Source organism: Anarhichas minor, unplaced genomic scaffold, assembly GCF_050575085.1.
Source record: "Anarhichas minor isolate MPS153535 unplaced genomic scaffold, ASM5057508v1 ptg000081l, whole genome shotgun sequence".
NCBI classification, from domain to species: domain Eukaryota; kingdom Metazoa; phylum Chordata; class Actinopteri; order Perciformes; family Anarhichadidae; genus Anarhichas; species Anarhichas minor.
Window position 1 is genome coordinate 649,406 of NW_027466527.1, and position 14,772 is coordinate 664,177.

The window sequence follows — 14,772 nt, forward strand, 5'->3', positions numbered from 1 at the left end:
GGTGGTCACGAGAGGAAAAGGGGGGAGGAGGCAGAGGAACACTCACTCCTGCAGGGTCTCCACTCCCATTTCCTTGTACTGCAGCTCCTGCTTCACCTGAGCCAGCTCCTGCTTCAGTCTGGAGAGCTGCCGACAGAATAAAAAGCTGAGTCATGACTCACACACAGGAACGCTCCGTCATGTTTATACAGTGTGTGTGTGTGTGTGTGTGTGTGTGTGTGTGTGTGTGTGTGTGTGTGTTATAATAGAGTTAAATATCAGAACGCTCGATTTCTGTGGTTCAACGTAACGAGAGCCGGCGGAGATTCATGCTTCTCCTCATTACAAGATATCACTTATTAAAGCTATAAAAACTCAAACTCAAATTAATTTACGTTCATTTTTATTTTCATCTTTATTAGTTTTTAACCGGAGAACATCGTATTTATTGAGTCGGTGATTCTCAAACTGAGGCGTTTCCTCCTGAAACTAAATGTCTGATCATGGTTTAGTTTTTGAATTTTGTTTTACATATTATACATAAATATTGTCCACAATACATGTTTTTTTTAAACATTAAATTATAGTAAATGTATTGTTATATTATTATTTATACTGTCATATTGTACGGGAAAGTACAACAAAGATTATTAGCAACTTTTTAAATGGACATTCTTTAAACCTGCACTTGAACACAGGTTCATAGTGTCAGATACTATTTTATTAAAAACTCTTTAATAAATATTATTTTAATAATTTCCCATCTAGAGAAGCTCCCTTTGAATAAAACATTGTGTGAACTTATCTTGTGGAATAAAAATGTTCATTTAATTGAACTCAGCTGGTTTTTTGCACATAAAGAGACTTTTGATCATTCTGTGAACACATCTGTTCTCCTGCTTCTCTGCTCTTTGATTAACTAAACCTCCACATGTGAAGGTGTGACATCTACAGGGAGAAGAAATGATGAGCAGTCATTTATTTATTGGATATAAATCACTGACTTCGAACCATCAGTGTAGATTTCTGGGATTAAAAACTGAACTTTATTGAAATGAAACGTTTTCGTGGTGAACACAAAGAATAAAGTTGAACTCAATCCAGGAAACACCCTCAGTGAGCTAGCCTCAGCCTGACCCTCTGATGATGATGATGATGATCTCATCCTCATCCTCCAGAGGCCCCCGGGGCTACAGCCACAGTATCCTGTAGGGGCCATACCCCGCCCCCCCCCCCCCAAAAAAGCCTCAGAACCATTGTTCTCCTCCGGTGATGAAGACTTACCCGCTCTCGTCTACAAGCCACCTCCACTTTGATTTGGTCGGGGTCGTATTTGGAGTTTGAGGACGAGCCGGAGAGCGCTGAGAACACACGAAGAAGAAAAGATGGAGTTAGTTCATGACGTGTAGATGTGTGGACGCTGGTGGGCAGCTGGAGGGTAAACTGGGTGGAGGCTACACCAGGAATGGAGGATCTGGAAGATCTTGCGATAGATCTTTAACCCCCCCATCAAGTTCCTGAAGGGACTTTAACTCTAGAGCAGATTATTAGGTCAGCGAAGGTTCCAGCTCACACTTCACTCGTCCTTTAATTCTTTCTTTTCATGTTCTCTCACGCATGTTTTATCTTTGATATAAAACACTGGGCTGTGTGTAGAGACGGGTGTTGTTATGGGTATCAATACTAGTACTCTTATTGATACTCTTATCGGTTCTCTTTGAGTATTTTTAGAGAAAAAAAGTCAATTAATTAAGAAAAGAATCCACATTTCTTTATTATTCTTACCGTATGACATCACTACCGTTACCTGACGGCTGCTCCACAAACAGACTGATGTTCTGCTTGTTGGTCACATGTTGTGAACCAGAGTTCTACAATGTTTCCTTCTCTCTCCAGAACTTCTAAAGAACCGATAGCAGAAAGGCTAACTCTGGACCTTATTCTGTTCAGAACCAGGTTCCATCCCTCGTCGTGTGAGGAGAGTGAGCTGGATGTCTTACTGCTGGTGACGGAGCGATTGTCCTCGGAGAGCTCGTGGAAGAGCAGCATTTCCTGCTGAGCCAGCTCCAGACGCTGCTGCTTCACCAGGTACATCTCCTTCTTGGCTTTGAGGGCCTCCTGGGCCACCACCAGGTACTCCTTCAGCATGCGCTCCTGCTCCTGCCGCCATTGAGTTCGCGGGTTCTCGATCTGGGTGGTCTCTATGAGAACCGGAGAAGAAGAACAACAACAACGACGAGAAGAACAAGAAGGAGGAGAACAAGGAGGAGAAGGAGAAGAACAAGGAGAAGGAGGTGGACGAGGAGGAGAAGAAGAAGAACAAGAAGGAGAAAGAGAAGGAGAAGAGGAAAGAGAAAGAGAAAGAGGAGAAGCAAGGCATTACATGGCAGTGGAGGATCTGTTTAGAGGAACATTCAAAACATTTACGAGACTTCTTAGATATCGAATCATCGGCGAACTGTCGACACTAAACCGCTCCTGATTGGACGAACGCTTTCACGCGAGGGCTGCAGCCTCGGATTCACAACAAACAAACAAGTCGGCTCGTTTGTTCCCCTTTTCTCTGATTTACTAAAATTGTTCAACGAAATGTGATTCAGAAAGCATTTGAGGTGAAATGAGCCACGCAGTTCCTCAATCTTCATTCTGGATCGACAAACAAAGTTTTTGGGAGTTTAAGAGGCAGAGAGTCACGCTGGATGCTCCTAATTTGCATAAAGTAGGCTAAACCTCAACTTTATGCAAATGAGGAGTGTCCCCGCCTCTCGAAACGAAACATAATATATGTGGAATGTATCTGCATTGGATTCTATCTTCATTTTGGATTGTTTGAGAAAGTAGGAAATATATTCCCAATTATTTTTCTTCTGCCTTGTGAAGCACTTTGTACCTCGTTTTGATAAGTGCTATTGAAATAAGCTTTATTATTATTATCATCATTATCAAGACCACAAGATGTCTGTTCACAGGTTAAACCTTCATTGTGACATGAGACCAACAATCCAGAGTTAAATATTTACAATCACACAGAAAATTAGGATATTCTACAAAACACGTTGTTTGTTGTCAAAACTCAGAGCCAATCAGGTGACAGGCAGGCGTTTCCCATCATGCACTTGCCGTCTCCTTGGAGAACAGAAAGAGCTAAATCAGTGGTGTGTTTCAGTACTCGTCGTTAGACGGGGATGTACTCACTGTTGATGTGGTCGATGTAGTAAACTCCCACTTGCTGGTCATAAACCTCCTCCCACCCGAGAGGCAGCTCGTCTCCAACACAGTCGGCAAACGTCAGCGGTTTGGTGATCCTGAAATGATTTAAAAGCTGTTCAGTAACACAGTGACGGAGAGAAACGCTCCGTTATATCAGCTGAAGAGATAATAAACATAAACACAGTCTGTGAAGAGCTGGAGACTATTGAGTGAGTTTGACTAAAATGAGAGCGTCGAAGGCACCAAAACCTAACTCGTGGTTATCAAGAACAATACAAACAATCAGAGATAATAACATGGAATAAGATTTACCCCAAACATAGTCGCTGCTATACAACACATTATTTAAATAACCAAAGACTCACAACACACAGGTCCTCTTCTAGTGTCTTCATTTCTGTTATTTATTGATTTTACTCGTCCAAAAGGTATAAAAATGTACAATAAACGTAAGTTCCTGTGAGTGAGATAATGCAAATTTGAAAAATTTAACATTTTATGACGAGCATCCATGTTAACTGGGTTAGAGTTCCCATCATGTGACCCACAAACACAACGACTGAGAACGAACGCCGTCTGTAAACAGCTGAAACCTTTAGCACCACATTTAGCTTCATTGCATAACTCTTCTGAGAGTTTAACTTTACAGAAATCTGTTCTGTCTCCACACATGATTTCTGTCCTCTCAGCATTAACGGGCTCTGCTTCATTCATCGTGATTCTTAAAGACGTTTTCAACGTTAATCGAGCAAAAAGTAAACATTAGAAGAATATTCTGTCCTCCACCTCGCTGAGCCTCAACATTAAAGCTGCTTTTAAATGTATATCATCATCATCATCATCAGGAAGAGAAACTCTGCGCCCGACACGTAGTACAAGTACACAGCTGAGGTATTAAGTATGAGTACATTTGGGTAATGTGTGTTTGTGCTTTTCTATGACAGACTGCAGGTCAATCAGCTGCTTCACTGAGTCTAAACGAGCTAATGTGACTATTAGATTTCATCAAAATCAGGGAAATCTATTAAAAATAAGAATTATTTCCTGCAACATACATTCTTTAGAGATTGCTTGTATCTTAAGAATACATTATTAAAGCCAAATCTTTGAAGTATTTAGTATTTCTCAGAGAAAGTGTGTCAGTGTCATCGGTACAAGTTAAAAAAAATGCATTCAGCATTCAACAACGAACTTTCAGCTCTCTTTAAAAAGTAAATAATTCATGAATATATTAAGAGAGACCACAATAAGATAGTAAAGACTCGTCAACAGCAGCAAAGCTTTCTGTGATGTGAAACTCTTCTTTGTGTGATTTAAGCGTTAAAAGGTGTTGAGTTGAGAGCTGTGCTGGGAAGAAGCAGATCAAATGTCTTCACGTCTTCATTTGATCCTATTAGACATTTGTGTCATAACCAGCAAATTAATTCTTAAATTATGGACAAAAATGTGTTTGGTGAGGTCACAGTGACGTTTGACCGACACATTCTAGTTCGTTCATCCTCGAGTCGAAGTGGATGTTTGAAGAGATATGAAGAGATTCCCTGAAAGCGTTCCTGAGACATTCATGAGAACAGACGGACAAAACCGAAGACATGACAAAGAGATGTTCTGATGAAACCTTTTCCTTCTCGATACTGATTCCGGTAGCTGGATACAGAGTACTGATCTGATACTTAGACTTGAACCAGAACCATCATGACTAGAAGTAGAGAGAACTAGAACATGTCTTTAGTGCAGAATAACACATTTATGATGACATATTGAACTATTGACATGTTTCCAGCCTCTCCTCTCCTCTCCTCTCCTTCCCTCTCTCCTCCTTGTTGTCACATGACTGTTGGTCTCAGATGAATCAATCATGACTTCATAGTTTCACTGAGGAGCTCACACTTTAATGTTTTTACACAATCTGGTTAAAGTGAACGCTTTATTTGTGGAGAGATTTTAAATGAGAGATAAAATGTTTTTGATGAAATATCACAATTTTAAGCTTAGTTTCGCTTTCGTTTTCTGACGGAAGCGTTCATCACACTTGACGTGTTCGAGGACTGTCGGAAAGATGAAAATCTGACGATAATGACGGTCTTTACAGATTCTGGCTGAGATAAACGGTGTAGTTTTGGCGATTGTAGAAAAAATAAACTGTTTTCCATCCCGTCAGCAGGTTTTGGGCTTCAGAGGGTTAACGGTTGTATCTTCAGGGACTAAATGTCAACAATGAACAACTGCCATGATGTAATGATTTAAGAGGCTGTGTGTGTGTGTGTGTGTATGTGTGAGTGTGAGCCCCCGTCAACACACACCGAGTCCGTTTACAACATGATGGGGCAGAACTAACCACATCAGGCTGATACATCACTGACTCCTCGAATCTCCACAGTCTGCTGACAGAACATCAGTTAACCGTCTGGTTACCATCAGATGAACAGTGACAGAGACTCCTCCCCCACCACAGTACCATCACAATGCAGTCAACGCACGAGGCCCGATAGTGGTGAGGCATGCGGAACAATGACGGGCTAGTACCACATTCCTCGCCACGTTCCTCGCCACGTTCCTCGCCACGTTCCTCTCACCACGTATAAACTACTCTTTAGTGAGCTAATGGACTAAAGAGATCTAGAGTATAAACTACTCTTTAGTGAGCTAATGGACTAAAGAGATCTAGAGTATAAACTACTCTTTAGTGAACTAATGGACTAAAGAGATCTAGAGTATAAACTACTCTTTAGTGAGCTAATGGACTAAAGAGATCTAGAGTATAAACTACTCTTTAGTGAGCTAATGGACTAAAGAGATCTAGAGTATAAACTACTCTTTAGTGAGCTAATGGACTAAAGAGATCTAGAGTATAAACTACTCTTTAGTGAACTAATGGACTAAAGAGCTCTAGAGTATAAACTACTCTTTAGTGAACTAATGGACTAAAGAGATCTAGAGTATAAACTACTCTTTAGTGAGCTAATGGACTAAAGAGATCTAGAGTATAAACTACTCTTTAGTGAACTAATGGACTAAAGAGATCTAGAGTATAAACTACTCTTTAGTGAACTAATGGACTAAAGAGATCTAGAGTATAAACTACTCTTTAGTGAACTAATGGACTAAAGAGATCTAGAGTATAAACTACTCTTTAGTGAACTAATGGACTAAAGAGATCTAGAGTATAAACTACTCTTTAGTGAGCTAATGGACTAAAGAGATCTAGAGTATAAACTACTCTTTAGTGAGCTAATGGACCAAAGAGATCTAGAGTATAAACTACTCTTTAGTGAACTAATGGACTAAAGAGATCTAGAGTATAAACTACTCTTTAGTGAACTAATGGACTAAAGAGATCTAGAGTATAAACTACTCTTTAGTGAACTAATGGACTAAAGAGATCTAGAGTATAAACTACTCTTTAGTGAACTAATGGACTAAAGAGATCTAGAGTATAAACTACTCTTTAGTGAACTAATGGACTAAAGAGATCTAGAGTATAAACTACTCTTTAGTGAACTAATGGACTAAAGAGATCTAGAGTATAAACTACTCTTTAGTGAACTAATGGACCAAAGAGATCTAGAGTATAAACTACTCTTTAGTGAGCTAATGGACTAAGAGGAGGAGGAGCCATAGTGACAGACAAGCACAAAGTAAACAGCAGCACACTGCTCACCTGCTGCTGCTCTGGTGCTTGTCAAAGGTAAACAGACTCTCACGTCTCTAGTAAATCCTTAAAGACACACTGTTGTTGTTTCATGTAAACAACGACTGGAGGAGGCGGAGCCATGACGACGGCACACGCTGTAGTTTTGATGTATATATCTTTATAAGCTTTGGCCGGGAGGCTGAGTGATGTCAGAGTCCTGAACTGACCTCTGACCTCCGACCCCCCCCCTCCAGAGACAGAGGGTGAAACATGTCCTCTCACAGATCTGAATGTTTGGTTTTGTTACGCAGTCTTGTGACAGCAGAATGTCTCTGGAAACTGTGAACCTCAGATGAACGACACAGTTTAACCGTTTTTAAATCAGTCTGCATTTCATCCCATCGTCATGCAACAATAAGTTAAACCTCACCTCAGCGGTAACGTAAAGTATAAGAACGTAACCTATACTTAATACATGAACACATCCTGGTTTGGTTGGTTACAAGCTGCTCTAACAGCAGTCAGAGAATGAGATTATTAATACATTTCTTCAGGATCCTGTTGATCTGAGACAGATATCTGAAATAGAAAACGCGAGACACCGACAGAATGACAAGCATGTTCAGCTGTGGAGGAAAGAAGCGCTGCTCGGCCCGCAAAAATATATTTAGTTGCCAGACATTTGCTAATTCTAGAATAATCTGTGCCATCCCAGTTAGTCCCACGGGATATTTCTATCTGCAGCCTGGAGACGGGCTGCTGCATGGGAGAGACATGTGGAATTGGAGTCTGGGCCACTAGACCTGGACCTAGACCTGGTCCTGGACCTGGTCTACGTCAGCTCCTCAACTGTTGTTTCTCTGCTTCAACAATGTGCAGATTAAGATGTGTGGACTCTGCGTTGCTTCTTATATTTAATGATGTGCAAAGAGTCCCACAAAAAATGATGAACCGTAATTCGTATTCGATATCCCGAGAAATACTTTAGTATGTTATCCACGCATTCATGAACCAGGAAGTATAAAGACCGCAAAATAAAACAACCTACAGGGCGAGACACGAGGTGGGCGACATCCAACAACAGAGATCTTTCAGCCAGGAGGCCGTCGTCATCGTTGATTTATTCATCACGGGTTCTTCAGGAACGGAACTTCTGTCGTTATTTTAACCAAAAGCGACCATCTTTCCCTAAACCTAACTAAGTAGTTTACTGTGAAGACTGAAGCTAATTTTGAAAAGACTGTTTGCTATAACGAGCAGAAATTGACACGCGTTTCTGGACATTCGTAGGAAAACACGAGAAATGAGGAGTAACTTTTGCTAACATATCGTCTCGGAGTCTCAGACGCTTGTTGGTCCACTAAACATTCCTCTGGGTGTTAAAAAAGAAATGTGGGAAAACAACTTTGGGAGGAATGTCATTTCTGTGGAGCCTCTCTCCGGTGCAGCGCTTCAGAGCAGCTGACAGACATGATGTGCTGAATCTTATGGAAATAGGTCTCCTAAATATATATACATATATTTAAATATAAGTAGACCCTGGTCTCTGTCTCCGGTCACATTTAGACGAAGTCTGCACGAGAGGGAAGGGCTCGTCTTTTAATATTAAATCAAGCTCTCAATTCTGTATCAGGAAGCTTCCTCACTAACGTTCAAAGTATTAAAGTCTAAAACACGTAATTATCATGTGACACGTTTAAAAACTCTTCTTTCCGATGTTTGTCTGATCTTCTTGTTGTAATGTGTCGGTTGATTGTTTTTGTCTTTCCGGTCACTTCATTGTCTTTGTTTATAATTTTTTATTTGTATTTGAAAAACAACAAGCAGGTTCATCTCCAGAGGTTCATCCCACTGAATATACAACAACAACAACAACAACAACAACTGTATTTCAAAAGGAACACGGAGATTTATGGACACGAAAATAAATACTCACCTATTTCACATCAAAACTATTCATACCTGCAGAAATGTGAGAGGAGAGGAGAGGGAGGAGAGAGGAGAGAGAGGACAGGAGAGAGAGCAGAGGAGGAGGAGAGGAGAGGAGAGAGGAGAGGAGAGAGGACAGGAGAGAGAGAGGAGAGAGAGCAGAGGAGAGAGAGAGGAGAGAGAGCAGAGGAGAGGAGAGAGGAGAGGAGAGAGAGGAGAGGACAGGAGAGAGAGAGGAGAGAGAGCAGAGGAGAGAGAGAGGAGAGAGAGCAGAGGAGAGGAGAGAGGAGAGGAGAGAGAGGAGAGAGGAGAGGAGAGAGGACAGGAGAGAGAGAGGAGAGAGAGCAGAGGAGAGAGAGAGGAGAGAGAGCAGAGGAGAGGAGAGAGGAGAGGAGAGAGAGGAGAGAGGAGAGGAGAGAGAGCAGAGGAGAGGAGAGGACAGGAGAGAGGAGGAGGAGAGGGAGGAGAGAGGACAGGAGAGAGAGCAGAGGAGAGGAGAGGAGAGAGGAGAGGAGGAGGAGAGGAGAGGGAGGAGAGAGGACAGGAGAGAGAGCAGAGGAGAGGAGAGGAGAGAGGAGAGAGGAGAGAGGAGGAGGAGAGAGAGGAGAGAGGAGGAGGAGGAGAGAGGACAGGAGAGAGAGAGGAGAGAGAGCAGAGGAGAGGAGAGGGAGGAGAGAGGACAGGAGAGAGAGCAGAGGAGAGGAGAGGACAGGAGAGAGGAGAGAGGAGGAGGAGAGGAGAGAGGACAGGAGAGGAGGAGAGGAGAGGAGAGGACAGGAGAGAGGAGAGAGGAGGAGGAGAGGAGAGAGGACAGGAGAGGAGGAGAGAGGAGAGAGAGTAGAGGAGAGGAGAGGAGAGGAGAGAGAGGAGAGAGGAGAGGAGAGAGAGGAGAGAGGAGAGGAGAGAGGAGAGGAGAGGAGAGAGGAGAGGAGAGGAGAGAGAGGAGAGGAGAGGAGAGAGAGGAGAGAGGAGAGGAGAGAGGAGAGGAGAGGAGAGAGAGGAGAGAGGAGAGGAGAGAGGAGAGGAGAGAGAGGAGAGGAGAGAGAGGAGAGGAGAGAGGAGAGGAGAGGAGAGAGGACAGGAGAGGAGAGAGAGGAGAGGAGAGAGGAGAGGAGAGAGAGGAGAGAGAGGAGAGAGAGGAGAGGAGAGAGGAGAGGAGAGGAGAGAGGACAGGAGAGGAGAGAGAGGAGAGGAGAGAGGAGAGGAGAGAGAGGAGAGAGGCTGAAACATGTGAATAGATTAATATTTATAACACGTGGAGTCTTCACATTGGTAACACTTGATGAATATTTAGATTCTATTGTTTACAATTTTTTGTAAAATAAATTCAACTTTTTAGTGTTTTCTTCATTTTCATGATTGATGTCATCATAACTGATATTCTCACTAAAGACATGTTCTAGTTCTCTCTGCTTCTGGTCATGATGGTTCTGGTTCTATTGAGATGAAGGACTTTATATTACAGAGAACATATAAAACAGGGGTAAACTGCTGTGAGTTCAGAGGGTTAAAGGCTTTAATCGGTTACTTCCTGTATCGTACTCCTTTGTGTCACAGGCACCTTAAAGACACAATGAGGAGGAACAACGTACAGACTTCTGAAATAATCCTCTAAAAGTGTGTTCTGGGTGTCAACCTCTAGAAGCGAGCACACATCCAGGAGGAAGCTACAACAATGGCCGACACAACACCCAAAAAACTAAACAAAAGCTCATTCCAACTTTGAATATTTACATTTGTTTACAACAGACAGATGTACATATTATTAAAAACCACAACGTGTTTACAGGTATTAAAGAAACGAGATAGAACTCATTGATCAGAGAGCTCTAGAGGCGCTGGAAGGTGGATTTTGTTACAAGCCGGGCTAGCTGTTTCCCTCCGTTTCCAGTCTTTGTGCTAAGCTAAGCTAACCGGCTGCAAATGTATATAGACTGTACAGCTATGAGAGACGTATCTATCTCATTAGTAGGATTACAGCAGCAAACAAGAGACATCAGTAAACAAAATCAGCAACATAATAAATTAGTAAACTGTAAAAAATATCAAAATGCAAATCATAAAGTACTAAGATGCTAAAATGGACTCATATCAGCTCACAACTACAGTATAGTGTGTGAACTAAAGGTGTCTATACTTCTAGTAAATGGTGATGTTAAATGTTTGTATGTTGTAAAAGTTGAAGCTCTTATTTGGTGGTGAGCACTTGTTTGTGATGTTAAAAACAGAAACACGACCAATGAGCAGCTTCAGCGCCGTCGACGACACTTTTCTTTCCTCTTTGAATAAAGAATTGTGCAGATGTGTGGAAGAGGAACAAAGAGCACAACAATGGCCCCCGGAGCTGGAGGCCGGTCCAGCGAGTGTGGTATGTCCTGTTTAGGCAGCGTTCTGCACCCGACCTACACATGAAGCAGCAGCACCGCCCCAGAGCAACGCAACATCGGGGGCAACTAGCAACAGCTGTGATTGCTGTAATCATGAAGGGTTGACGTTGCAGAACGAGGTGGAAGCTGAAGACAAACGTCTTCTCTGCGCATGAAGGAGAACACAGAAGACACAAGAGACTCCGAAATCAAAGCGACAGCATGTTTGTAACCCCCCCCCCCCTCACAACAAAAGACAACAGAAAAAGAGCCATCACAGTGAAACCACTGGGGAAGCACAACAGCAGCGGGGGTCAGCGCATGTGAACAACCTCTGGCTGCTGGAAACACAGACTTTTTCCAGAATAATTGAATCTGGTTTGCTTTGTGAGCGAACATAAAGGCTCCATTTGCGAGCGGCGGGCCGGCCGTGGCTGTTACATAACAGAGCTAATAAAGGAGGAGGAGGAGGAGGAGGACACGTGGGAACTGCCTCTGTTCTGCTTTGTCTCGGGGCCGCAAGCAGAGCCCCCCCCCCCCCCTGGGGCATTAGAGTCGGCATGCCTGACATAACGCTCATTCCACAGGCAGCAAAAAATAGAAAAAGATCTGCAGGGAGCTGGAAGACATCCTCTTCATCAGCACTAGAGGAGCTCAATGGTTTCAACAAGCTGCATCTATCCAATCAAAAGGACTTCTCTGACGTCCAATCACGTAGCAGACCGTGTTCGGAGCCCAAATGGCTCTTTAGTTACGACACCGAGTTCGGTTCGTTACTCGACGTAGTGACGCCACAAAGAGGACGTCATCACGGCCGGCTCAGTCGTCCAGAAGCTCAGCCGTGAACCTCTGAGTTTGTGTTACAGTTGACTGATAAAAACATAATTTACACGTCTGAGGATTATATTATTATATATCTTAGAAGCTTCAGAAACAGGAAGTCTTAAAAATTGACATGTGAGTAAATATTTATCAGCCAAATCAAATAGTTTATATTCAACCGTAGTCTCTTTATAACACATTTAATACTGGACTTGTTTCTCTACAGGGTTTGTATGAAGGTGATGAAGTAGTTCATGAATATGAGATATGAGTTTATAGATGATTATAATCCCTATCTGGTGGAGGTTAGTTTATAAACCCAGTCTTTGTTCATATCTCTGAGAGTTTCGGAGAATGATGTAAAACGTTCATGTTCGGAGGTCACGACACCAAGCACCAGTTTAAACAAAACGTTACTAATAAAGAAGACGGAACAAAAGAAAACAGGGCTCACAAGATGATCTTATGAAATATGAATCTCATCTTCAGATCAATTAAAGTCTGACAACATAAAGCATCAGCGTCATGATGAAGCATTAAATCGATTATTCAATCACATGAGGTAATCAATAACGTAGAACAATAACTAACATTTATTGTTGATTATGTTCTCGATTAAACTGACGTCCTCAACTCAAATACATGAGAAAAGAAACCAGAAAATATTAAGAAGCGAGACACTAAAAACAAAAACATTGTTTTCATGTTAATTTAGAGATTTTTCCTCCATAACTCGTCTTCTGTCAGACGAGAGGAAATAAAACATTTATTTTATACTTTGTCTGTTTACGTCTGTAGATTTCTACTAAATTCACCAAGTTACCATCACATAAAGCCTCATTTACATATTTAAACATAACATTTCATAAAACTTGTAATACAATAAATACTCGTCTTAATGTGAGTGATGAAGTGGTGAAGTTTCATGGTGATATCTATGAGTTCATGTGTTCACCTGTAGAGTCTCTAAATGTCTGTAATGTAACTAAACGTCTCTTTAAAGGACGTTTCCTCTCAATGAGTTTGTTCTCAGACTCTGATGATAAATCTCCACTTCAGCAGCTCTTACATTCACCAAACTTCACTCTTTCATTCCTCTCTGTGTGCTGAAGGTTCACACATCACTCACACACTCATTCATACATTTATTAATACAACATGGTGATAATAGATGTTTTATGGCTGTTGACAGTATTTTCTGGTTTATGGAGTGATATAAAGAGATATCATGAATGTAAAAACCTTTGACTCTAATATGTCAACAACATGAAACAAGAATATTGAACCTGACTTTATCTAACGTTCATTTATGTTCTGTATGTATGAATACTAGCACATATTTAATAAGATAATGCCTCATTTGCATATTGACATGTATTCGCCTGTAGTGTCTCGCTTTAAAAGAAAACAACGACGCAAACCGATTAATCAACTGTCAAAATAGTTGCAGATTAATTTCATAACAGAACTGATGGATTGATGTCTGCAGCTCTAGAATAACAACATGAGTTAGTGCTTCTTCTGGTTCCATGTGACGTCTGAAGCTCGCTGTCACTTTGTTGTATCTCGAGTCTTTGAGTCTTTGAGTCGTTATATCTGCAGCTGAAGGAGGGAAACTACTTTTATTTGAACACCTTTTCCTCTGTTTGTGTTGCAGCAGAGAGTGGAGCTGTGAGCGCTGTGATTTACTGTAAAGTGAAGTTCTCAGGTGGTGACAGGAGACATTCCTCCGGCCCAGATAAACCCATAAATCACCGAGCAGCACCAGAACATTCTTTAGTCATGCAAACGTGTAACGACATCAATATGTTTTACTTCCACACGCTGTAAGATGTTGAGAAACAAGCTATCAGCTTCACAGAACAATGGTTCATCAACCAGCAGAGAGGAGGAGGAGCCTTCAAGGAAATCAGGTTTTTCTTATCTAGATTAAACGCTGCTGCTACATTCTACATTCTACATTCTACACTCCCACTGCTCAGAATGAGCGGATTATAAACGCTGCACAGAAACACTAAACCCTTCATAACAGTGGAGTTAGAAGTTGAGATATGTGCTATAATTCTCCAGTAATCTCTCAAAGGTTTCTGGGCTGGTAAAAATAATCACAGTCGCACCGACAGAAAGCACATCCTTGCAGCTCTCCCAGTGGCCCAGCTAGCATTCCGAGCATTCTTTTTTGCCACAATGATTTCTGGGAGTTAGAGTTTTTAACGCTCTTTTTCTTGTGTGTGAAACACACTTTTAATGGGTTAATTCTTTACTACATTATGAAGCTTGGACTGGAGGTGTTTTTGTACGTGAAAATTAAAATGAAAGCTGATAACAATAGATCACTGTGTGTGTGTGTGTGTGTGTGTGTGTGTGTGTGTGTGTGTGTGTGTGTGTGTGTGTGTGTGTGAGTGAGAGAGAACCAGGAATGTTTCAGGTCACTGGAAGTCATAAATCTGCTGATGAGTTTTGAGTTTTGACATCAAGTTTTTCTGAGTAAAAAAAACTGACAAGTGTGTGAACAAGCCAGCTGAAACACACACACACACACACACACACACACACACGAAAGGCAGGGCTGCTGTCTACATTTCATGTCACAGAGCTGTCAGACTTTTTTTAAGATAATGGGGAAAGTATTAGCAGCTGGGTGACGATGGGCGTTACACATCTCATCTGATTCACCGGTGCTGCCTTCAGGGTCCACCGGAACTTTATGTCACATTAAAAGGATTTATTTTTGTAAAAAAATAAATAAACAAAAACAAAAACAGCCTTCCCTTGTAGTCACTGCCCCTCTGTTGCATCTGCTCGTGTAAGTTATTGTTGAATTAAACACGA

General features: G+C 41.7%; 1 protein-coding gene across 3 annotated transcripts in view; it reads right to left on the reverse strand.

Annotated features, from left to right (window-relative positions):
• Positions 1–14,772, reverse strand: part of wwc3 (WWC family member 3) — a 28,748-nt gene that overhangs the window by 13,230 nt on the left and 746 nt on the right. For all 3 annotated transcript variants that reach the window (XM_076081530.1, XM_076081529.1, XM_076081532.1), the window contains exons 2-5: positions 3,175–3,284; positions 1,980–2,180; positions 1,264–1,340; positions 47–126 (exon numbers count right to left, since the gene is read on the reverse strand). In XM_076081530.1, the coding sequence (XP_075937645.1) occupies positions 47–126; positions 1,264–1,340; positions 1,980–2,180; positions 3,175–3,284 (468 nt within the window). The remainder of the gene's footprint in view (positions 1–46; positions 127–1,263; positions 1,341–1,979; positions 2,181–3,174; positions 3,285–14,772) is intronic.